General features: G+C 35.3%; 1 protein-coding gene across 3 annotated transcripts in view; it reads right to left on the bottom strand.

Annotated features, from left to right (window-relative positions):
* The window catches only part of GNAL (G protein subunit alpha L), a 101,047-nt gene that overhangs the window by 9,599 nt on the left and 65,712 nt on the right, over positions 1–25,736 (bottom strand). For all 3 annotated transcript variants that reach the window (XM_058175214.1, XM_058175215.1, XM_058175216.1), the window contains exon 5: positions 10,875–10,972. In XM_058175214.1, the coding sequence (XP_058031197.1) occupies positions 10,875–10,972 (98 nt within the window). The remainder of the gene's footprint in view (positions 1–10,874; positions 10,973–25,736) is intronic.

The raw sequence follows: 25,736 nt of genomic DNA, 5'->3' as shown, positions 1-25,736 counted from the left end.
GATAAATCCATCAATTTCCAGCACTTTTAAATATGCTATATTAATGACAATTTTTACTCAATTAATGTGAAGTTTGGCACAATTGTAGATTTTGTTTGTATATAAATGAAAGATGACAACTTACAGCTCATGAACAGGAATTTTTATAAGCAACACCCTGTTTTAAATGGCAGATCTTTTTTTTTTTAAAAAAAATTACCTTGCCTTTAGAAAAACTCTTAAAATATCTGCTTAAAATGCTGAGCATCTTTTGTTAATTGCCTTTTCAATAAGATTGAAACAACCTGCAGAGGGCAGAGAACACTGCATGCACTCTAATAGATGACATAATCTGTGGGCAAATGATTCTAAACATTCAGTATTCCAAACAGTTCACATGGAGTGGCAAGGTTAATAGAGGCCTTCACGGGATTTTGCGTCCCAAAAAAATCAATCTGTTTTAGTTGAAACTTTTTTTTTGTTTCAAACTAATGTATGCAAGTGACCCAAAGTTTATATATTTCATAAGTTTTGTTCCATGAATTGAGAAAATACTGTTATTTTGAAATTCAGTCATTAAAATTTAATATTCAAATAGCCTGGAGATAGAAATCTCAGGGTACATAACCTTAGCTTTTGAAATTCAGAAATTTTGAAAAGTTGCAGTGCCCCCCCAACACAAATATGCTGTCGATCATCCTATCCAAGCACAATATTCCCTACTACATGCCTAATTTTCAGAGCCTTTTCTCAGTTCCCGTTGGTGCTACTTACTGCACCAAAATTCCCAGCCTGTTAAATCATAATTTGAATACTTTGAAAATCTCTCTCTCTCTCTCTCTCTCTCTCTCTCTCTCTCTCTCTCTCTCTCTCTCTCTCTCTCTCCCTCTCTCCCCCTCTCATTTTCCTCTTGATATATGGCCACATCTACAAGGACATGCTCCCAATTTAGTAACAAGGAAAGCCTGTTTTTTCTGGACTTACTGCAGATGTACTAAAGTGCAGGTAGTCCTGGATGAATTCAGCAACTGTTTGAAGTTAGGATCGTGCTGAATGAAGGGAATTTATGATGGATCCTTGTAGTAGTCGTGGCATTGCAGCATCCCTGGAGGCACATGATCACGATTTGGGCGCCTGGTGACCAGCTTGCGATTATGACGTCTGCAATGTCATGTGATGACATGATTACTTTTTGCCACCTTCACTGCTGGTTTCTGACAAGCAAAGTCAGTGGGAGCTGGATGACACTGGAACTGTTTCGAATGTTGTACTGGGGTGCAATCACATGATGTTACATTTTGCAACCACATGTGCTTAGTGACAGAGTTGCCAGTTCCAATTATCATTACGAGAAGCTTGTAGTCTTCCCCCAACCGTAGGAAATAAGTGTTCAACGTGTTGGATTACAAATTGTATAATTCCCAGTCAATAGTGAGGCTACTAAATTTGGGGAAAGTGTTCTAGGCAGGTTCTTCTCCTGTGTATTTTTCTTGCTTGTAATTTGAACAAAATAGGAACATGATGCATGTGCTTGGATCATGTAGGGAGATAGTGCTAATACATCTGAAAGACCAGTTTAAGAGCAGCCATGAAGGCAGTCATAAATTTTTATTCACAGAAAGATATAAACATCAGACTTAGAAATGCCAGTTGGTTGACATTATCCTATTTACCTGCTAGAAAGATGAGGATTTTCTTCCAATAATTACTGTTGAAAAGGAACAAATGGCTGCAAACAGCTATAGCACAGATGCTTTTGAAAATAAGCATCTCAGAATGCTATTAACTATTGCCATCCAATTTATGGGGTGACTAATCCCTAGTGCTTCCATGGTTAAATTCAATTATTTTGTAATGCCTAAATATAACTTTTGTCTCTTTTCTTCCCTCCCCCTAATTTTTTCCAAGCTTAAATTGTTTTCCTTATTTACTACCCCTCTCATATTACTTTAAACCAATGGTGAAATCCAATTTTTTTTACTACTGGTTCTGTGGGTGTGGCTTGGTGGGTGTGGTGTGGCTTGGTGGGCGTGGCAGAGGAGGGATACTGCAAAATCCCCATTCCCTCCCTACTCCTGGGGGAAGGATATTGCAAAATCTCCATTCCCACTCCACTTTGGGACCAGCCAGAGGTGGTATTTGCCAGTTCTCTGAACTACTCAAAATATCCACTACCGGTTCTCCAGAACCTGTCAGAACCTGCTGGATTTCACCCCTGCTTTAAACCCCAATCTAAGCTTAGCTTGTTTTTTTCTTCTTATTCTGGGTTTTCTGCTCAAAGCAGTATGCAAGTGTACACATTTCTAAGGGGAAAGGGGGCAGATACATGAGAGAGAAAATGTGTGATATATGCAAATGGGAGGCAATTTTTTAATTAAATCACTACCTTATTTTGTGGGCAATTGAATTTAATTACAGGTGGTCTTTGACTTATGCCCATTATGGTTGTAAGTCATGACAACCATAAAGAGGGGGGTATCAAATGACTGACTTGCTTTTATGTCTTTTGTGGCATTTGTTCAGCCAATTACCATGGTTGTTAAGTGAATCTAGATGTCTTAAAAGACAGTCCCATGTAGTATTCATTATGAGATGACTAGGGCATGAGTGACTGTCTGAAGGGCCTCCCTCTTGTTGAGAAAAAAGCACAATTGTGCAAAGGCTCTCCAGGCCATGGATACCTCCTGTTCTCTGATCAGTATCTGCAAGTCCAGGAGGATCCTCAAATTCATACAAGTGGTATTTAGATCCAAAACAAGAAAAGGTTTTATAGATCTGGCGTAGACACTCAGTTAGCTGCTCCTTAAAGGAGCCATGGCTTTTTTCTGGGCTACCATAGGCAGCTGCACAGGCTTAGGAAATATATATTGGGGTTTAAGATCTTGGTGACACAAGACTGTATTCTATTGCTACCGCCTTAACTCAATTTTGTATGTTCCTGAATCCTCACAATAATCACATAAGCCCAGGAAAACATGTGGCTCCTTTAAGAAGCAGCTAGTAGGTATAGTGAGACCAGCTCTGAAGCATTCTTGTCCATCTCACATTTGAATACTTCATACCTGTACTTCCAAGCCTTAAATGACCCATGAGTGTAGGAACTGTTACAAGAGCAATGTTTCGTGTCCTTTGGTAATATCAGAAGTTATCAGTCAAAAGTATTCTGGTTTTAAACCTATTTAAGCAAACATTCTTTGCACCAAAATGATTATTGTTCAGCTTGTCTTAAAAGGGCTAGAAATCATGTGAATATAAATGGTAGCCAGACATATATTTTGATACATATTTATCAGTTGTTTGACATTCCCTAAGTATTAGATAATGTACAAAATATTTACAGACACAAGAACGAAGAGTTAAACACACCAAGCTATAAATTTCCCACAGGCTTGAATAAATACAGTTTTCAAAAGCTTGCATAAATTTCGTTTTTCCTCAAGACTTAATTCTTAGCATTAATATAAAGAACCTGGATAGCTGACCTGAATTTTATTTCTTGACATATAGTTAGAAGTAAGAAAAAAAAAAGAAAGAAAAAAAGGGAATTATGGGAGTATAACTAATAGAAGATATTTCTGGAGCATGCTGATAAAAAAAATAGTTTTGAAGGAATATAATTAAGACTTCATCCAGAAGATCAAATTTATGCTCTTAAGAAGTGAAATGTGTCATTGATAAGTAGTCTAGATTTTGAGGAAAATTAGTTTTCTTAACTGTATTTATTGTATTTGTATGAAAGGAAGAAGAGGGTTTGTATTTACTTTAACTTAGAAATGGGAAAATCTTGGATTTATTAAGGACAAGATAATATAGATTTGTTTTGGTAGAAACTATCTTCATTCAGGGTTGTCTTTCTGCCAGGTAAATACAGTAGTATATGAACCATATTATAGTCAAAGACATATTTTTGGCTTCTAAGTCAAATCATTAACCCTTGTCCTAGTGCAAACAATATTAAGATTTATATCTGCAGTACTGCCACATAAAAAACAAATTTAGCAAACTCCCACGGTATTAAGTTTACAATACATATCTGTTCACATGGAATATTCTGGTTTTCTGTTGTTCCTACTGCAAAAATATCTGGCATATATTCACATGCAAGGAAAGAGAAAAAAGCTCCAGTTTGTAATACTAGAAGGTAAACATTAGTTTGTGCTAGTTGATGCAATGCAGCTGATTATGGCACAAAGCAGGAATCATTAAAGGTATCTCTAATATACATTTAAACACATTTTCTCTTTCTTCTGGAACGATTCTTAAATTGTTTGATTCTTATCAGCTATACATTATTCAGAATGCATTTAAAAATAGGACCAACGTTGTACTATTGTAATACACTGAATGCTATAAAATTAAACTGCTTGAGGGTTTTAATGCAGTGGCTATGCAGACTAGCCCTTCTGCTGCAGGGCGTAAGGACTAGTTTTCTTTATTTCCCATCCCAGTAGCAGGAAGGGGTATTGCAAGGAATAGGAGATCTCTGCATGTCTCACAACTTTTTCCTCTACCTTGTTTCTGCACAATTCAAGAGTACAAGTAACTTATGACATATTTAAAGTGAGGAGTAAATAAGAAAGTGGGAGCCATAAACCAGCTTCCCTTTTCCTGCAATGCCCCTTTCTGTGGCTTGAACTGAATGGAAATGGGGAGGATATAGGATATTAAAGTTGGTAGAAGTCTATATACTGTGAATACAAAATCAGTCGCATATAGCGCAAGTCATACCACAGCAAACTCGTACTAAAACACAACATGCATTTATCACATAGCCTGTAGCTGTTATGCTTTATTGGTAGCTAAAATAATACAAATTATATAGACAGTATGAGAAATGAAAAAAAAATCAACTTTCTCTAAAACAGAAGTTCAAAAGTTAATAAATAGCCCATATAAAATACTTGCAAAAGTTTTGTCATCTAAAATTTAAATCAGCAGCTTTTCAGACAAAATTAGGTTGCTGTTTAGTTCATCCATCAACCGGATTTTAGTTCTCATGGCAGAAGGCATGCAGCCTGGTTATCTTTCTCCTTCTTTCCATTATCAAAGGGGTTTCTGTGTGGATGCTTTCTAAAATATGCTTAGTGAGTATTCAATGCAAGAATACAATGCACCTGTAATGATGATGGAATCTGGTCTTCCTTAGTAACTTTCAAATACAGATGTATAAGATAAAGTTCTTAAGTGTGTACCATGCTATGTATCATGCCAGCACTCTAAGGATTCTGGCACGGACATTATAATGAATATTCCCAAAGTAAAATGAAGAGAAAGCCTTTAAAGCATCTAGTTTTCAGATACTGGAAATATTATCTAGCTGTTTAAGGGTGAAACTGGAACAAATTCAAAAGTGGAAGGTAAAAAGATGAAGAGGATGAACTGCTGCAAGGTGATTCAATTGCAGGATGGCACACAACCAACCTACCAGCCAACCATTTAATAATTAAACAATGAAGCAATTTATGAATTTATATGTATAATGAGTTTATTTAGTCCATATATTCATTTTGCTATTTTTTGTTGGTCAGTTTAAATTAGATACTCAAGGACGCTATGCAAAGTGAATGTTATGTTCAAAATCATACATGCCACTTATTAGTTCTCACACCTATTTATCTCAGAGTTGGGAATATAAAATGGTGTTCTGGAGAACTTGATACATTTGTCCCAATATTTTTTGAATAAGATTGAAATATAGATGAACAAACTAATAAGGAGATATTTTCTGTAGCAGCTGTTAAACAGCAGAATCCCCTTCCTTGGGAGATCCAGAATTTATCTCTGTCTCGGTATTCAACTTTGTTTACAAAATATTTATTTAGCAGGCATTTTGTTATCAATATTAATGTGAATGTACCGATATGATTTATGAGATTATTTTTTAGCTGAATTGTTGCTTATATAATTTTGTTGTTTTTACAGATTGTGTGATGCTTTCTATTACTTGGTTGAAAGTTGCCTTTTAAGGAATTATCCTTGAAGCGATACAGTATACATAGTGTATCAAATTAAATATAGAGAATAAATATTTTAGGAAAGTTTGACAGAAAGAGTGGGGACATTTCTGGCTGCCTCTCTAGCCATTCAAACATAGGAAATATTCCAAAACTTTGTGGGAACAATGGAAAAATTCTCTTTCACCACAGCAGAGTTCCTACCGCTAGGTAGATGCCTTGCAGAATATCCTGTCTGAAGCTGATGTCAAACTGGGTACATTAGGAAAAAAATGCTGAGATTGCAATAGATATGAACAATGATTGGACCAAACGGTTAAGAAATGGGTAATTACTGTATGTCTTCAAACAGGGATTTTGTTCCCAATAGAATAAATCCATTTTTATGATTAAAATAGGCAAGATCTGGAAGATGTGCAGGGAAATAATTAATTTACTTGCTGTGAGCTGGCATATCTTCAAGGGGCAAATATAAAGATAATATCCCTGGTTTTGGGGATCAGGATCTAGCCTCAGTATAGTAAATTTGTACAATTGACTTTTTGTATATTGCTCTGTCATCTGACTAGAGTAAAAAGAAATGTTCCTTCCAAAAGTAGATCCTCAAGCCTAGTCAAGAGTTTTTTTGCGAAGGGGGAGTATCCAATAAGCACAAAGAATCAGTTTGGTCTAACAGTTAAGGTACCAGGCTAGAAATCAGGAAACCACGAGTTCTAATCTTGACTTAAGCATGAAAAGCCAGTTGAGTGACTTTGGATCAGTCATTCTTTGTCAGCCCAGCCCACTTCACAGGGTTGTTGTTGGAGAAAATAGATCTGGGTTCCAATCAAAATATTCAGCTGAGTTTCTTCTTTCATAAGTTCTGCTCAGGTGTAGATTCCCAACAGTGTGAATCACAGAGCCATTAAGAAGTAAAGGTTTCTATACGATTGAAAACTATTTTCTCTTTGTGCAAGGGGAAATATAATTTCAGCAATTCCTCCCTCTTGCTCCAACAAAACCAATTTGTTCTCAAGGGTCCCTGACCCTCAAGAGATCTGCAGAGGAAGGGTCAGGCTCAGGGGTGAAATGTTCCCAATTCGGACCAGATCAGGCGATCGGGTAGCGATGGGAGTGAATAGTTCGGAGAACCGGCAGCAAAAATCCCTGGGCCCCCCGCCCATGTCCACCCAATCACCCGGTCTCCACTTGCCTAGTTGGCAGCTTGTTGCTTCTTTCGGGCTCGCTCGCTTTTCCTGCCTTGCTTTGGCTGCTGCAATCAATTGTATCAGCTAGCAACTCAATCTGCTTGCCTGCAATCCATCTCATCAGTGAGCAATTCTATCTGCATGTCTTGTTCCTTCAATTGGATAAATAACTGAGGTTTTTTGGGGGGGGAGCTTTAAAAAAATAGTTAATTGGGGTTTTTTTTAGGAGGTTTTTTTTTAGGCATAGCAATTTAACGTTAAGGAAGTTTTAAATTTAGCTGCTTTTATCTAAAAATATAAATAAAATAAAATAAAATAAAATATTTGTGCAGCTTTCTGAGATTTGGTGTGTTTCTGTACTGTTTCACTCTAACTACACAAACACCCAAAATCTCACAAAGCTGTATGTGGCATTTTGTGTCTTTGTGTGTCAGTTGTGTTTTGTTTTGTTTTGTTGTGTTGTGTGTGTAAAGTGTGAAAGTTGGTTTTTGAGCTTTTTGTGGCTGTGTAAGGTTCCTGCTTGTTGCAGGGGCCATTTTGGGTGAAGTGCAGCTTTTACATTGTGTGTGAGTCAGTTGTGTTGTGTGTAAAGTGTGAAAGTTGGTTTTTGGTACTTCTTATTGTTTTGTGTACTTTATTATTTTTATTATTTATTGTTATTGGCCACGCCCACCTGGTCACCTGACCACCAAGCCACGCCCACCAATTAAGCCACATCCACAGAACTGGTAAGGGAAAATTTTTAGATTTCACCCCTGGTCAGGCTAGAATAGTTATGAGATAGAAATTGGGATATAGGACCAAAACACAATCTCTTATGGAGACCTTGAGTAATGATGGAGTGAAATGCTGCTTAGGGAACTCTCAGATAAGAAAGGCAGGAGCCTGCAGCCATTTAATAGTCAGAGAAAGACACTAACCAAGGACCTACTACCCTAATTGATCAGATAATTAAAAGTGAAGGTGGAAAGTTTGTACAGTATATTTAGTTGAGTTTTCTGACATGTTGCTTAGGAAGAAAAATGAGACAGCTCCAGTAGTTGCATGTGTAGCTTTCTTAAAAAGTACCTCTAACTGTAGTTCAAATGTTATTACTCCACTTCTGGATATCCAATCCAGCACTAATCATCAGTTTCTAGGTAGAATCTAGTGGTCATACAATCCTGCAAGTACACCCTATTTTATGCAAATTATTTTCAGATTGCAAAAGTAATCCAGCAACAGTATTAAGTAGTAAAAGGAGCTAACCCCTCTTTAAAATTCAATCATCTAAAAGTCAAACTCTCTTTAGTCAAAAAATCTTGATAGACAAGAGCCTAGCAACTACCTCTACAAATCTAATTAGTAGCCAATGTTGCTTGGTGTACACTTTGGTATTTGAGAGTTCTGTACTAAACCAGTTACACACAAAAAGAGAATGCTTATTAATGTTTCTCACAGCTCTGTCTTTTAATAATATGGATAAAGTAATAAAGAGTTTCTAATCACAACTGCAGTGCTTAGGGGTGGAAAAACACTGGATCTTACACTTTGCTTGCAAATGTCGTTTAATCTTGTCAAACACAAAGTTACAGGCACATTTTCTTGAAACACAACAAAACAATTTATAAAAAGCCAAGCTTCAAGATTTCTGGATCAATAGCTTTTTAAATAATTTAACAGGCTTTTGGCCTCTTAGCATCTATACCTAGCTTAAAATTTCCATAGATGTTGCTAACTAAGAGATAAGGAAAAATGAAGGAATCTTTTGTCCTCTTTCCAAAGAGGAAGAAGATATAAGACCAGGGATCACTTTCCCAATGGCGAATGTAAATTCTCAGAATAAGAGATCATCTGTATCAATTAATCTAAATAAGAGATAAAAGGAAAAAGAAAAGATAGGCCATTTATAGAGGTATATGCATAGCTGCATTAGGATCAGTGGTGGGTTTCTACCGGTTCTCTTGGGTGAACTGGTAGTGGTGACGGCGGGGTACATGCACAGAAGGTTCTGCGCATGCGTAGAAGCTCCGCATATGTGCGCTCCCTGTTCTGAACTGGTAGCGAAGGTAAGTGGAACCCACTATGATTAGGATGTATTCCTATTATCCCAGTTTTAGAGAAGTTGATGAATCCTGGGCCTAGAATATAATAATGTAATAATAATAATGTTTTAATTTGTATACCGCCCTTGTCCCGAAGGACTCAATATCTTTTCTTTTCCCCTGTTGGTTATATTATACATAAAAAATTAAAAAGACAGTTCCTGAAAATTGGTAGAACCAAGCCAAAATAATGTTTTTCACCATTATGCAGAGAAATAGAAAGTTTATAACTTTTTAATCCCTACAGTACATCTACATATTGTTAAGTGAATAGTTAAGCAACAAATGAGAATAGCCAACATCCTTGGCAACTGGAGCAATCTGAAATCTCTGGTACTCACAATAGCTACAAATCAGCATTATCCTAATGCATGTAACGTTTTAAGAAAGTATAGTATCTTACAGTAGTATTAGTAGTAAGGGATACTATATCTTAAAAAGTATTCGTAAAGCTATGCAAACAATCCATTATTTAGTCATTACAATGAGACATAAATAAGCATAGACCACTAGCTTATGCTTATTTTAAACCACATCAGATAGCTCTTGCAGTAATTAGCAACAACAGAAGTGACAACAATAATATTGTGGAAAATTTATTTTTTAATGAGATTTTTTTTTGTCTCTGAAACAGGAGAAACTAAAACTTCAACAAATTATTAGTTTAAGGATGTGCATCTTTATGCAACCATGTTATTGTATGTTTTTCATTATTTTCCCCCTAAAAGATTTCACTACATTTTCACAGCTTATCTGTTGTATTAGATATTTTTCAGTATTCAGTAAAATCAAACTGCCTAATTTTCTTATTTAGAAGGAAAAAGTTCCTATACAAATAAAAATTTCAAATCAGCTGAAAGAAAAGAAACCAAATCTATTACACATACATATGCAATCTTATTTAAACTCAAGGACTTTGAACAGTGTTATAACTGAAAACTGAATCTATATTATGTAAACAAAAACACATTACAATTTATATACTGCTATATCAGTAACGGTAATTATTAACAAAGGGGGTTAATAGATTTATTAGTTGTTAAGATGTTGAGACTCTAGAAAGAGTGCAGAGAAGAGCAACAAAGATGATTAGGGGACTGGAGGATAAAACATATGAAGAACGGTTGCAGGAACTGGGTATGTCTAGTTTAACAAAAAGAAGGACTAGGGGAGACATGATAGCTGTGTTCCAATATCTTAGGGGCTGCCACAAAGAAGAGGGAGTCAGGCTGTTCACCAAAGCACCTGAGGGTAGAACAAGAAGCAATGGGTGGAAACTGGCCAAAGAAAGAAGCAACTTAGAACTAAGGAGAAATTTCCTGACAGTTAGAACAATTAATAAGTGGAACGACTTGCCTGCAGAAGTTGTGAATGCTCCAACACTGGAAATTTTTAAGAAAATGTTGGATAACCATCTGACTGAGATGGTGTAGGGTTTCCTGCCTGGGCAGGGGGTTGGACTAGAAGGCCTCCAAGGTCCCTTCCAACTCTGATGTTATGTTATGTTAGTTAAATGAATGATTCAGACAAAATTACAATGGAAATTATTTTCTTTTGCCTTTCAAGACAGAATCCCAGACATAGGAACACTTTATGCACATTTCCACTGGCTTTCAGTAATAAAACACAGAACACAGTTTTAAAAGGATTTTCCTAGAAGTGGTACTTACTATTGTGCACAGTCAATCAGTTGATATTCATTTGATCTCTCAAAGCATGCCTTTACTCCTTCATCATCCCAGAGCTTTTTTGCATGTTCAAAGAATTCCTGAAAATTGGAAATTTAATAATATATTTTATAAAGTATTGGAATAAATCATTCCACTATTATTAAAACATTTAAGCAGGAAGCTTGATTAGCACTTCGAGACTCTATGCAAACAATCATGTAACATCTTTAACACTTCAAAGGAGCCTTCTAGGATATTGCCTCTCAAATGTTATTTTAACTTTTATTTTAAAAAAGAAAAAAAATTCTATTAAAAGTTATATTAGGTATATATCTATGTTTTAAATAGAGATATTGTAAATTGCTGAAATATTACTTTATGAATTTCATGTATAATCTTTAGAACGTAATGTACTTGGTGACGGTTTTACTAGTTCAGTTTGGATAAAGACTGTTTTAATTATAGATTTTATGTATCACAATTCCCATTTAGAATTTAACTTCTCCCTGAGTCATGAATGGGTATTAGAATGTAAGATGCTATTTTAAATGTTGTTGGAAAAGGAAGTGGAAAGGGTAGAAAATAAATGCCCGTTTTAAAAAAATGAAATGTTATTTTCATATACAGTATTATTCATTGGCTCAGGGGGTCCAAGAATGTTATATTATCACTTCCAAAATTACTTTGCTTGCCTCAAAGCATATGAACGGGAAAATAGGAAGTACATATAGATTTTGCTATTAAAAATACTCTAAAAGACTGAAATCAGTTTCTTATGACATGTATTTTTTTAAATGTACAAAAAAATGAAAATAGCAGAGAAACATTCTATTCAAGAGCATAATAGCGACAGAATATTTGGGTGACAGTTTATTTTTTACAAATATTATAAAGTTTTGTGTAAAAATACAATCTGTCTTTTTTCTGCACAAAATTCTGCTACAAATGTTAGTTTATTGTATACTAATCTTAACTACAATGATAGCTGTATCTTAATGTAAGTTACCGTTCCATTTTCAAATAAGCCTTAATTGAAGTAAACCGTTTCACTGATGATTTGTCCATAAGTATTTAAAATCAGAGTATTTAATTTAAAATTGAATTTTAAAAATACTCTAAGGAAAATCTAAAGTACTTAATTAGTTTACAATGTAAACTGCTACATGATGAAGTTATCTTAATTTAATAGAATTTTATTTATTTATTTGATTTATATAGTGGTCATCTCAACAGCATGAAGTGACAATTTTAGACCCTTGTTTTTAAAGCCTTTATCACTCCAGTTACATTTCAGGGAATTATTTATTTCCAGTATCAGATTTAAAAAAAAAGTTCTAAAAGTTTGCCACATGCCATGATATATTTGCTTTGAAACTTTAATCCCAAATTCTTACTAACTTAAGCTTAATTTTGCCTATGGAGATTCTCAATCATCCAGGTCATGGTTGTCCCAAAGGTGCTTTTCAAAAGGCAACTGGACTTTCTTGGTTTTTTCCTTGAAGACATTTCGCTTCTCATCCAAGAAGCTTCTTCAGTTCTGGCTGAATGGTGGGGAATGGAAGGAAAGAAGAAAACAACAAACGAAGCAACGTTGTCATTCCATACGTTGCAGGAATATCTGAAAAGCTCAGGAGGATTTTCAACATAACATACGTACACACTTTAAACCTAAGAATAAGACAGAAGCTTGTCCACTCCAAGGATAAAACACAAACTGAGCAATGTGTTATATGCTGTGCAATGCAGTGAGACATGTGTAGATCTGTACATTGTGAAACAAAACAACAACTTCACAAATGCATGGCACAACATAGGAGAACAAACCCATCAGGACAGGATTCAGCAGTCCATCTGCATCTGAAAGACAAAGGTCACTCTTTTGAAGACAGCAACGTCCACATTCTGGACAGAGAGGACCAGTGGCTTGAAAGAGGGGTCAAAGAGCCAACCTATATTAAAATTGAACAGTCCTCTCTCAACAAAGGGGAGGGATGTGACATCACTTATTCCCTGTCTAAAATATAGTCCTCTCAGTATTCCCAAGAAGGTTCCACACCCATTTGCACCCTGATTCAGTTTGGTTGCCTGTTGAAAAGCACCTTTGGGTTAAGTTTAATTCCCTTAAATTGAATTTTGAATTCTTATGTAATGCGACAATAAAAAGAGATATAAGCAATTTAAAGGTAAAAAAATCCTGAAAAATACAATATATAAAAAATAACATCAGAACAGAGCCAACATCAGAAAAGATCTGTTACAAAATAAAACAAAAAGAATTAAACTGCCTGGGATATTAAAAAGGTTAGCTTTTTGTTAAACTTCCTAGAATGTTTGGAAATGAAAATCTATAAATAAAGCACGAGAAATGAAACAAGAAATAAAGGTAGACTTGAAAATTAACACAGGGATGGGCAATATTTTGTTCTCTGAGGTCAGACTTAGCATTTATGGAGGGCAACATTCTTAGGAGTGGGATTATAATACAAGGTGGGTAAGGATGTATCACACAGATGGACAAGTCCAGGAATTATATTTTCCTGAATTTGTAGAGCATCTAAAATAATAAAACTTCAATCAGTTTAGCTACCAGGCAGTATGGATGCAAAACAAGTAAAATGCATCCTTTGTTTATAGCAGAATGCTAGAAACATGGTTTTGAGACCTTCCAAGAAGACATTACCAATTTTGTTCATAGCAACTACAAAGGACTCTTCCCCATAATTTAGCTTGAAGATAGAACTTTTTTCACCAGTTTATCCTTGTCCTCAATCTTGATTTAATAGACAATGGGGGAATACATTCAATACAAATATCTTTTATATTTGAATTTACATAGATGTAATTTGTATAATTACATAATTTACATTTTATGCCATCTATGTAAATTTATTTATGCAAATTATGTAAACTGACACCAAAGACCTATAAATGTCAATTATGTAATTATGAAAATGAACTAGAATGAAATCATAAAGTTATAAATTACATAACAATCTGGATTTTGACCAAATAAAGTTTGATGATGATAAATTATGTAAACTAACTACATGAAATGCACTTTGTGTGTTTTTTTCGAGGTGTACCTATAAATTTAAGCACAGAAGAAAAAATATTGAGAAAAATGGTAAAAGTTGAAAGTTAAAGGCCTACACAGGAAAATAAGAAACACAGCTTATTGAGAGAACAGAGACAGTAATTGTTTTAAAACTGGTTATAAAATGAGAATTAAATAAATATATTAGATAAAGAACATAAAAATGCATTGATTCCATTACATACTCTAGCAGTTGATATGAGAAAAGGAAAAAAAAAGGTTTTACCCCACTAGTTATGACTGACTTTAGGGGGCAGTTCTCATCTGTTTATTAAGTCGAAGAGCCAGGGTTTTTATGGTCATGTAACCGGCATGACATCATGCCACAACACAAAGCATATGGTGAAATAAAGACTGTTACCTTTCCCCATACCTATTCATCTACTTGCATTTGCATACTTTCAAGTTGCTAGGTTGGAAGAAGCTGGGACAAGTGATAGGAGCTCACTAAGTCTCTCGGAACGTGGGTCTCAAACTGCCAAGCTGTAGACTTTTAATGGTCTAACACTCAGTGTCCTAAGCACTGAGCCACTGTGTCCCTTGTTGGTGTGAGAAGAATGGGTAAAATAAGGAAGCACAATGTGAGATTTCCTAAACACTGCTACTATTCCCAATTTGTCACAAAATTAACACTTTTAATGTGTTAATCACTGGAATGGATGGAAACATATACTGAAAGCACAATACTGCATGAAAAACTGAAAAGATTATGTTCAGAAGTAGGCTTGAGCAGAAAGCTTTTAGTTCTAGGAAGGGTATCAATACTTAACGCAGGTAAAAATATTCAGAAGAAGAATGTCCCAACAAAAACTATATAAATGGAGGGAACTGATCACACAAGTTTATAGGGAGAGAGGGGAAACCTTCAATATTTGAAAATCAATATAATATGGTCAGTGTGACAAAAAAAACTGGTATTAGAATCAAGGAATGTGATTCCAGAAATGCTTTTATTTTTTACTTTTTAAAACCCATGAAGGTTCATCAGGAAAGATGCATGTTGTGTATTTTTTATTCAGAAATGTACACTTCTGAAGTCAATAGGATAACATTTTATGATCACGCTGGAAATCACTTAATCCAACAACCTTGCCAGTACAGGAAATCCATTACTGGGCAAGAATTGATAGGTAGTCACCTAGTTTCTACTTAAAAACCTCTAATCACTGTTTACTTCCTTTAAAAAAATTCTGTTCCACTACTGAACAGCTCATAACCTCGGGAAATTCTTCCTAGTGATTAGTCTTAAATCTTTTTCTTCTTCTTATAATATGAAGTCATTTGTTCCATCATTTATGAGACAACAGTCCAATGTTTGGAAACAGCTCTTCAACTGATTCACATAAACTTAAATTCATGCAACAAATTATCTCAAATCATGTCGACAATGGCAACCCTCTACTATTTATTATAAATCTGGACTAAGAGGTTTGATAAATATAGTGGAGGAAATGGAACCATGAATTTTCCTAATATAGACTTGCTGGAAAATATATTTGAGTGCTGCCACTAAACTTTTCAGTCTCAAGTAGAATCCTTGAGTAATGAATATAGTCAGGATTTTTTAAAGAAGTGATGTAGTTATAAATATCTCTAGTACAGCTCCTTCTCATAACTAGGACCAAGTTGGCTCAAAATTAAAAAAATGTGGCACATGAAATATACTCTCTCTTCAATAATCTAAGAAATTATTTTGCTGAATTTTTGCATTCACTTTGTCAAATTTGTGTTTTGAACCTGTCTTTCTAATCCTCTCTAGGGTTTTCTTTAGCAGTCTATTTTTGGCTATATAGTATCATATTCTGTTCTCTGACTGGAAAATTGATTAAGCTAGTATCTTTATATGACTGTTTGCACCAGCTTTCTAAAACAAACAGCATTACATGCAATTCACAGGAATTAACTTTTTGTTTTTTATTTAAAAGTGCCATAATCCAAAACAAACAGATTGTTGTTATTCCTGTAGGAGTTTTTCTCTCTTGTATTGTATTAATGGAGGGGGGATTAATGTAGAAACTTACTCTTAAAAACAGCAGAACTTATTTTAATAATTATGAAATAATTTCATAGGTAACTATCACTGGCAATTTTAAGAAAAGTGGAATCAAACAAGTATTTTGGGTTTTTACTTCAATTTTTGCTTTGGTAGCTATTTAGCTGAGAATAGCTTGAAATAAAAAAAACTGTTTTAACTTTTCAAGTTTATTCAATTGTTTCAAACATCTGTGGTATTAATGTGGACAGGAATTTGACTAAATTATATGATAATATGAACAGAATGGAATGAACGTTAAAACAGGAACTAACATAATACTAATATCAATTTAGGCATTCTCATCAGGAAAATGCATAATCATTCTAAATGTTAATGCTATCTCTCAAGATTATTTGCTTAACACAATGTTAAATATAATTTAAAATAAAAATCTGTACACCTAGAGCTCAAATAAACAACCTTAGTCCCATGATAATCACATTTTAGTGAAGAGACTGAATATACCCTTATGGCTCTAACACTTGCATCTCTCCATGCTGTGTACATGGATTTGTTCAAAGAAGGAGAATATTTTGCTATGGGGACACAGCAGCTTGTTGTGCTAAACTAGCAACAAAGACAAACAAAGAGGACTCTAATACACAAATCTCTCACAAGGGCAGAGTCTCTCTCTCTCTTTCTCTCTCTCCCTTCTCTCTCCTCTCTCTCTCCCACTTACAACAAAACCTTCATTAGTACAAAGCCTAAGGCATAACAGTCATTAAAATCCATTTAGGAATAGCCAACTTAGCAGCCATGGGACATGCTTAGTATTATGTTCAAAGTCTCACTGTACACCTGCTTTAGTGTACACTTAATTAAGACAGTGACCCTTGGGAGAAAATAATCTTGGTCACCGGCAAGATATTTTTTCTACTATAATTTCTAGGTATGCAGTAATCATCCAATTACTTTGCTAATTACTAAGGGTTATTTTCTTTCATAAGAACATTTCTTTTTCTTATTTTCAAAAACAGGGGAAATATTTTTCCAATTTCATTTGATTATTCATCATTGATTTGGGGGATCTAATTCTAATTGTACTTTTTATTAGCAGAATAATTGGTAAACCACTTCCTTCTCTTCCAGATATATTCCACAGCTCCTAGACAGTTGTATGATGTAATATTTTACAAAGTTAACAGAATATTTTTCTACACCATGATACCAAGTGCTCACTAAAACAATTTTCTGTATACTAAATACATTTTTGTAACAATACTCAGAACATTTTGGTAATTTCATTACATTCATTATAAGACCTTTTACATTCTTTTCCCAACAAGCAGATTTGATTGGGACTTTATTTTTTAGATAAAATACAACTTGAATTCACGTAAAATTATTCACATTGTTGAAGATACTGATACAAGCCATTTAATATTTGCTTAGTAACATTTAAGAACAACTTTATATATATTTTTAACAATATTTCATACACAATAGTTCAATAAAAGGTACTGTTTCTCTATAGATACTATTATTTGAAAATAAAGCATTTAATTAAAGTTTCAATTAATGACACTCTTTGGTCACCAGCTATGATTAGCATTTCTACATTTTTGCTATTTCTCCAATTCTTCTGCCTACATGAAACCACTTAATTCAATATAGTAGTCACAAGCAATACTAGGTAGTAAATGAACTACAAAATAGGAAAACAGGGAAACAATATTGATCATGCTTCATTTACCTAATGTAGGTAACTAAACTTTTATGTTTGGTTTATATAATTCTGTATAATCAATTATGTTCATCATTATAAACTATTTTCACATTGTTCTTTTAGAAATAATAGCAATATGTTATTTCAAAAGTATGCTGGAAAATTTAGATTAGGGGTGTCAAACTGGCGGCCCATGGGCCGCATGTGTCATGCACAGGCCATGCCCAACCCAGGTCCGTGAAGGGAAAAAACGTTGCGAAACGTCAAGTGAGGGCAACATGACACTGCGAATTTGACACCCATGATTTAGATCATCCTGTAAATTCAGACACACCCAGACCAGCAGGATTATAAGTGAAAATAATTTTCATAGAGTTGGGTTTCCACAGAATCAGAGAGTGATTTGAAATTTAGCCAGCTTATCAGTAGGTCTTTACTGTGATCAAGGACCTTCCAAGGATCCAGTAGCACAACAATGCGTGTATCTTTCCAAACAATTTGGCAAAAAAACACAGCAAAGTAATCCAAAATATTTCCATCATTATATGAAGACATCCTGAACTGGATGGATTACATCTCAGGGTTTTAAATGAACCAGCAGATGTCAGAGAAATTTCCTGAAGTCTTTGAGAAATCCTGGAGAATAGGAGATGTGCCAGAAGACTGGAGAAGATTGGCAATGCTTTATCGAATCCTGTTCCTGTCAAGAGTGGCGTTCCTCAAGGCAGCGTCCTTGGACCAACACTCTTTATACTATACATTAATGATCTCTGTGACCACATCTCAAGTAATTGTGTTCTCTTTGCTGATGATGTCAAACTATTTAACACCATAGACAATACTTCTATCATTCAAAACGACCTTGATCATCTATCCGCTTGGTCTAAAAATTGGCAGCTCCAAATTTCAACCAGCAAATGCTCAGTCTTACATATAGGAAAAAAGAACCCAAAAACTAAATACATACTAGATGGACATTACCTTACAGACGACCCCCATCCCGTCAAAGACCTTGGAGTTTTCATGTCAAATGATCTAAGTGCCAAAGCCCACTGCAACTACATAGCAAAAAGCTCTAAGAGTTGTAAACCTAATTTTATGTAGCTTCTTTTCCAAAAATACCACACTACTAACCAGAGCATATAAAACATTTGCTAGACCAATTCTAGAATACAGCTCCCCTGTTTGGAACCCTCACCACATCTCTGACATCAATACAATTGAACGTGTCCAGAAATATTTTACAAGAAGAGTTCTCCATTCCTCTGAAAACAATAAAATACCTTATCCCACCAGACTTGAAATCCTAGGCTTAGAAAACTTGGAACTCCGTCGCCTTCGACAAGACCTAAGCTTAACTCACAGAATCATCTATTGTAATGTCCTTCCTGTTAAAGACTACTTCAGCTTTAACTGCAATAATACTAGAGCAACTAATAGATTTAAACTTAATGTCAACCGCTTTAATCTAGATTGCAGAAAATATGACTTCTGTAACAGAATCATCAGTGCTTGGAATACTTTACCTGACTCTGTGGTCTCTTCCCATAATCCTAAAAGTTTTATCCAAAAACTTTCTACTATTGACCTCACCCCATTCCTAAGAGGATCATAAGGGGCGTGCATAAGCGCACAAACGTGCCTGCTGTTCCTGTCCTATTGTTTTTCTTTTTTCTTCCTATATATATGCTTATACCTCCTTATATTTACCCATATATGTGTTTATTTACTATATAATCTTTTTGTATGATACCTACATATATTGTTGTGACAAAATAAAATAAAATAAATAAATTTATAAGAGGGGCCGGATAGCTCAGGCTGGTAAGGCCTGTTATTAAGAACACAGAAGCCTGCAATTACTGCAGGTTCAAGCCCGGCCCAAGGTTGACTCAGCCTTCCATCCTTTAAAAGATAATCAAGCACTGGGCTTGTGAGCACTTAAAACTAACATGGTTATTACCAGGAACCAGCATGATTTTGTTAAGATCAGGCTGTGCAAGACAAATTTTATTGTTTTTCGTTTTTCTTCCTATATATATGCTTATACCTCCTTATACTTACCCATATATGTGTTTATTTACTATATAATCTTTTTGTATGATACCTACATATATTGTTGTGACAAAATAAAATAAAATAAATAAATAAATAAATAAATAAGAGCCAGTGTCAGTATTTTAAAAAGAAAAAAAGTGGACACAGGAAACTACAGACCAATGAGCTTCACTTCAATTTCTTGGAAAATCTTGCAAAAGATAATCAAGCACTGGGCTTGTGAGCACTTAAAAACTAACATGGTTATTACCAGGAACCAGCATGATTTTGTTAAGATCAGGCTGTGCAAGACAAATTTTATTGTTTTCTTTGACAAAATTATTAGCGTACTGGACCAAGGAATGCTATGCATGTAGTAGACTCAAACTTTAGTGAGGTATTTGATAAAGCAGACTATAGCTTCCTTTTTGATAAACTAGAACAGCGTGGGATAGGTAGTCCCACTATCACATCTGGCTGAATAAAGATAGCCAATATGTGGACTTTAATAGATCTATGTCCCTATGTGATTTAAATCAAGTCATTTAAATCATGATTTAAATCACTAGTAAAAAGGCTTGATTTAAAACAACTCGATTTAAATTATAATTTTTAAAAGAGCAACTGTCATCATCTCTGTCCTGCAGTGGCTCCTCCTTTGACCCACTGTTGGCTCACCGACAGTCCCATTCACTTTAACTTTTTCAATAAAAAAAAATTGTATTCAGTTATTTGCAGATTTAAATAAGACATGGCAATACTCTCCCAGTGATAGATAGCCAGTTTTAAAAATATTAATTCTATTCAAAAAGGTGATTCACTACCCTTAGCTAGAAGATAATTCCACAGGTGAGCAAATACTCTGACTCTTTGAGTTCTCTGGCTGTGAGTGTTGTTTTCTTTACTTTTAACAAACAACAGCTCCTTAAGAAGCCATTTGAGCATATAAAATTGAAAACAGCTCACTCTCACACTGTGCGATTGCTGAAGTCAAGGCAATATCTGGAAGACTAAAAGAGGGGAGGACACAAATCCCAAATAAAAACACCACTCCTAGAATTGCCTGAAAATTGCTCAAAACTGCAAAACAAAACTATGGATCACTGCAAACAACTTTTATTTATTTATTATTTATTTTTTGTCAAGCATATATAAGATAACAGGTAAAGGTACAAACTTAATTTGAATACATGAAAAGAGTAAGAGTAAAAAGGAATATTAGGACAGGGACAGTAGGCACGCTGATGCACTTATGCACACCCCTTACAGACCTCTTAGGAATGCAGTAAGGTCAATAGTAGACAGTTTAAGCTTAAAGTTTTGGGAGTTTGGGAAAGAAACCACAGAGTCAGGTAGTGCATTCCAGGCATTGACCACTCTGTTGCTGAAGTCATATTTTCTGCGGTCGAGTTTGGAGTGGTTTACCTTGAGTTTGTATCTATTATTTGCTCATGTACTGTTGTGGTTGAAGCTGAAGTAGTCATTGCCAGGTAGGACATTGTGGCAGATAATTTTACGTACTACGCTTAGGTCAGACTGAAGTTGGCATAGTTCTAAATTGTCTAAGCCCAAAATTTGAAGTCTGGTAGCATAAGGTATTTTATTGTGGGTAGAGGAATGGAGGACTCTTCTTGTAAAATATCTCTGGACTCTCTCGATTGTATTTATGTCCGATATGAAGTGCGGGTTCCAGACAGATGAGCTGTATTTGAGAATTGGTCTAGCAAATCTTTTGTATGCTCTACTCAGTAGTACAATATTACCAGAGAAGAAGCTATGCAGGATTAGGTTAACAATTCTTAATGCCTTTTTGGAAATGTTGTTACAGTGGGCTTTGGCACTTAGATCTTTAGAAATGAGTACTCCAAGGTCCTTTACAGAATGAGAGTCATCTATAAGGTCATGTCCATCTAATTTGTATTTTATGTTTTGATTTTTTTTGCCAATGTGCAAGACAGAGCATTTGGTGGTTGAAATTTGAAGTTGTGACTTGTTAGATCAATCTGACACATAGTCAAGATCTTTTTGAAGGGTAGTTGCATTGTCAGTGGTGTTGAATAGTTTAACATCATCAGCAAAGAGAACACATGATCGCAAAAGTCATTAATGTAAAGTATGAAGAGTGTTGAACCTAAAACACTGCGTTGGGGAACACCACTACAGGTACAGGATTTGATAGAGCGCTTCTTATTTTGACCATTTGTCTGTTTGACAGTAAGGCAGCTATCCATTCATTTAGGAGTCCAGAAATGCCATAGGATTTTAGTTTTAGAAGTAATTTGTCGTGTACCACTGAATCAAAAGTTTTACAGAAGTCTATATAAATTGCATCTATTGCTTTGCCCTGATCAAGATGTGTAGTCCATATGTTTTTGCAATGTCATAGTTGTAGATTACAAGATAATTTTTTTTCTGAAACCAAATTGTTTGTTGGAGAGTAGGTTGTTTGTCTCTAGATAGAGGGTAATAGATTGGTTAATGATTGATTCCATGACTTTGCAGGCGACGCAACATAAAGAGTTTGATCTGTAATTTTCAACTAGGCTAGGATCTCCCCTTTTGAAGATAGGGATGACTATGGTTTGTGACCATTCGTAGGGCAAGGAGCTGGTACTAAAAGATTTTTCAAAAATTACGCTTAGAGGTTCTGCAATTGCAGTGGAAAACTTTTTTAAGAAGTATGCACATAGTCCAATAGATAGAGATGGTTTTAGATTGGTAGTGCCTTTTCAACACTGTCTTTTGTAAAATCGATATGTATAAGATCACCGTAATCGATGTAATTGTCTGTATTATGACTGGGAAATATTGGGTATGTGTTGTTGCTGTTTACAAAGACTGAGCCAAAGAACGTGTTAAAGAGATTGGATTCAATACAGTCTTTGTCCTTTGGTCCTCTTAGGGGTAGGATGGATCTCGAGTCTTTAAGTTTGTTGTTTACAAAATTATAGAAGGCACAGGTGGATTTTGTGCATAGTAGGTTTTCCTCTTGCTTAATGTGATAATTGGTGCATTCAGTCTTTATTTGTTGGCATAAGATTTTGTAGTGGTTTTTGAAGTTAGTTATGTAGGTAGTTTTGTTTTTTTGCCAAAGAGATTTTTTTTCTGGATTGTAGTTGTCTTATTGTTATTGGTAGTTTATTTTTTCTGGTTTTGGGGGGTATTAGTGGTATGTAAAGTTTAATGATTCTTTTGACTTCGCGCAAGAAAATGTTGTAATCATCATCATCAGTATTACAGCCAGTGAATAGAATTTGCCAAACAAGATATGAGAGTTCATTGTTTATGAGAACTTGGTTGGCTTTTTTAAAGTTATAACTGGGAATCCTATCATTATGATGATTTTTGTGAGGGCGTAAGTTGAGACAAAAGTCAATCATGCTGTGATCGCTATTGGAGAACGGTTCTTTTATTTGTAGTCCTTAAGAGTTTAAACTGTTGCAGAAGATGAGATCAAGGCAGTTGTTGAATCTAGTGTTGTTAGTTACTAGTTGATCAAGTCCCAGATTAGTTACAGTATTGTACAGGTTTGCATGTATAGGTTCAGTTGTACATTCATTTAAGATCCAATTAATAAGTGGTAAGTTAAGGTCACCAAGAAAGATTATAGGGTATGGGCAGGAGGCTGCCCATGTTAGTAGTGAAGTTAATTTGTTCGCATGTTTGATGTTGTAATCTGGGGCTCTGAAACATAGTAAGAATCGAAATGAGGTATTTAACGACAGGTCACAGACAATTGTCTCAGGAAGAGCAAACTCCTGTGTAACTTGAATATTTTTTAGATATAGGGACTTTTTGTAGAAGATAGCAACACCACCTCCTCTATGGATTTCACGATCAGACCGGTAAACATGATAGTCTCTAACTTTGGTAATGGAGTCAGGGAGGGATGTATTCAGCCAAGTTTCACACACAAATATAATGTCGAATATAGCCATATTTAGCAAGAAAAGGAATTCAGGTATTTTATTTACAAGGCTTTTTGCATTAAATAGCTTGCATTTAAGGTCAGTAGTAATTGTTATAAAGGAAGTTAGGGGTGCGCATGCCTAGTTTTGGATAATGGGGGATTGACATTTTTCCATTGGTCCACAGTATAGTATTGCTTATACAACAAAAAGCTGTATGGGGAACTAGTCAGAAAGAAGACGTTTAACTGATCTTATCACAAATCCATTATGAATAGAATAGAACAGAACAGAACAGAACAAAATTTTTTATTGCCCAAGTGTGATTGGACATACAAGGAATTTCTCTTGGTGCATGCGCTCTTGGAGTACATAAAAGAAAAGATACATTCATCAAGAATCATGAGGTACAACACTTAATGATAGTCATAGGGAAACAGTCAATATAAATTTTAAGGATACTAGCAACAAGGCTACAGTCATAAGCGGGAGGAGATGGGTGTTAGGAACGATGAGAAGATTAATAGCAGGTGTGAAATCTACTTACCTTCCTTACCGGCTCGGAAGTCCACACGCTGTGCGTGCTCTCTCTTTGCTCGTGTCACATGCGTACACAGACCTTTTGCGCATGTGCAAAACCTTCTGTGCATGCATAGAAGGTAAAAAGCACATTACTTCCTGATTAAAACCAGGAAGTAATGACACCCGGGCGGCGGGAGTCGCCGGTGGTTCAGTGATTGCTACCAGATCGCCGAACCACCGGCCATGATCACTACCAGATCGCGAGATCTGGTCAGAACCAGAAGTATTTCACCCCTGATTAATAGTAATGCAGACTTAGTAACTAGTTTTACAGTGTTGTTTAGCAGAGTGATGGCGTTCGGGGAAAAAACTGTTCTTGTGTCTAGTTGTTCTGGCATGCAGTGCTCTATAGCGTCGTTTTGACGGTAGGAGTTGAAACAGTTTATTTCCAGGATGCAAGGGGTCTGTAAATATTTTCACAGCCCTCTTTTTGAGTCATGCAGTATACAGGTCCTCAATGGAAGGCAGGTTGGTAGTAATTGTTTTTTTCTGCAGTTCTAATTATCCTCTGAAGTCTGTGTCTGTCTTATTGGGTTGCAAACCAAACCAGACAGTTATAGAGGTACAGATGACAGACTCAATAATTCCTCTGTAGAACTGTATCAGCAGCTCTTTGGGCAGTTTGAGCTTTCTGAGTTGGCACAGAAAGAACATTCTTTGTTGTACTTTTTTGATGACGTTTTTGATGTTGGGTGTCCATTTTAGGTCGTGAGACCCTAGAAATTTGAAGGCTTCTACTGTTGTCTAGTATTGTAAGTGGTGGTAGTATGGGAGGGTTTCTCCTAAAGTCCACCACCATTTCTACGGTTTTCTCCAGTATGTTCAATTCCAGATTGTTCTGGCGGCACCATGAGGCTAGTTGTTCAATCTCCTCTCTGTATGCAGATTCATCATTGTCTCGAATGAGACTGATCACTGTTGTGTCATCTGTGAACCTCAGTAGTTTAACAGATGGATCATTTGAGGATACATTATCTAATGTATGCAAAAGAAAACCTTAATAAGTTGTGTTTTTGAAGAAGTGCTTTGAGCTGATGAAACAAAAACTGGACTGTTGCCCACAAGTACACAAATTACTTTTGAGGAAAAAAAGGGTGCGACATTTGAAGAAAAGAACATTTCCCAATTGTTAAATGTGAGGATCACTTTATGCTACTTGGTGTGTGGCAGCCAGTGACATGAAATATGATCTGAGTAGAAGGAATAATAGCTTTAATTAATCAATCTATTCTAGAAGGTAATATCCTGCGGACAGTGATGAAATTGAAGATGAAAAGAAGTCGAATATTTGAGTAAGACAATCTGAAACAAACTTTGAACTTAACCAAGATCAACCAAGAAGTCCCTACAGAAATGAAAAACAAGTATTTTAGAATGACTTTCAGGGTAGCCAGTTATGAATATTATCAAAAACCCATTAGGAGACTTAAAACATGCAGGGCAAAAATATTTCTGAAGTAAAAAGCTATTCAAAGGTGAGTGACAAAAAATGTCCAAGAATAGAAAAGCCTTTACCTGATTACAAGAAACATATGCAAGT

Source organism: Ahaetulla prasina, chromosome 3, assembly GCF_028640845.1.
Source record: "Ahaetulla prasina isolate Xishuangbanna chromosome 3, ASM2864084v1, whole genome shotgun sequence".
NCBI classification, from domain to species: Eukaryota; Metazoa; Chordata; class Lepidosauria; order Squamata; family Colubridae; genus Ahaetulla; species Ahaetulla prasina.
Note: the sequence above shows the minus strand (reverse complement) of the source record. Positions and strands in the feature narration are given on the sequence as shown.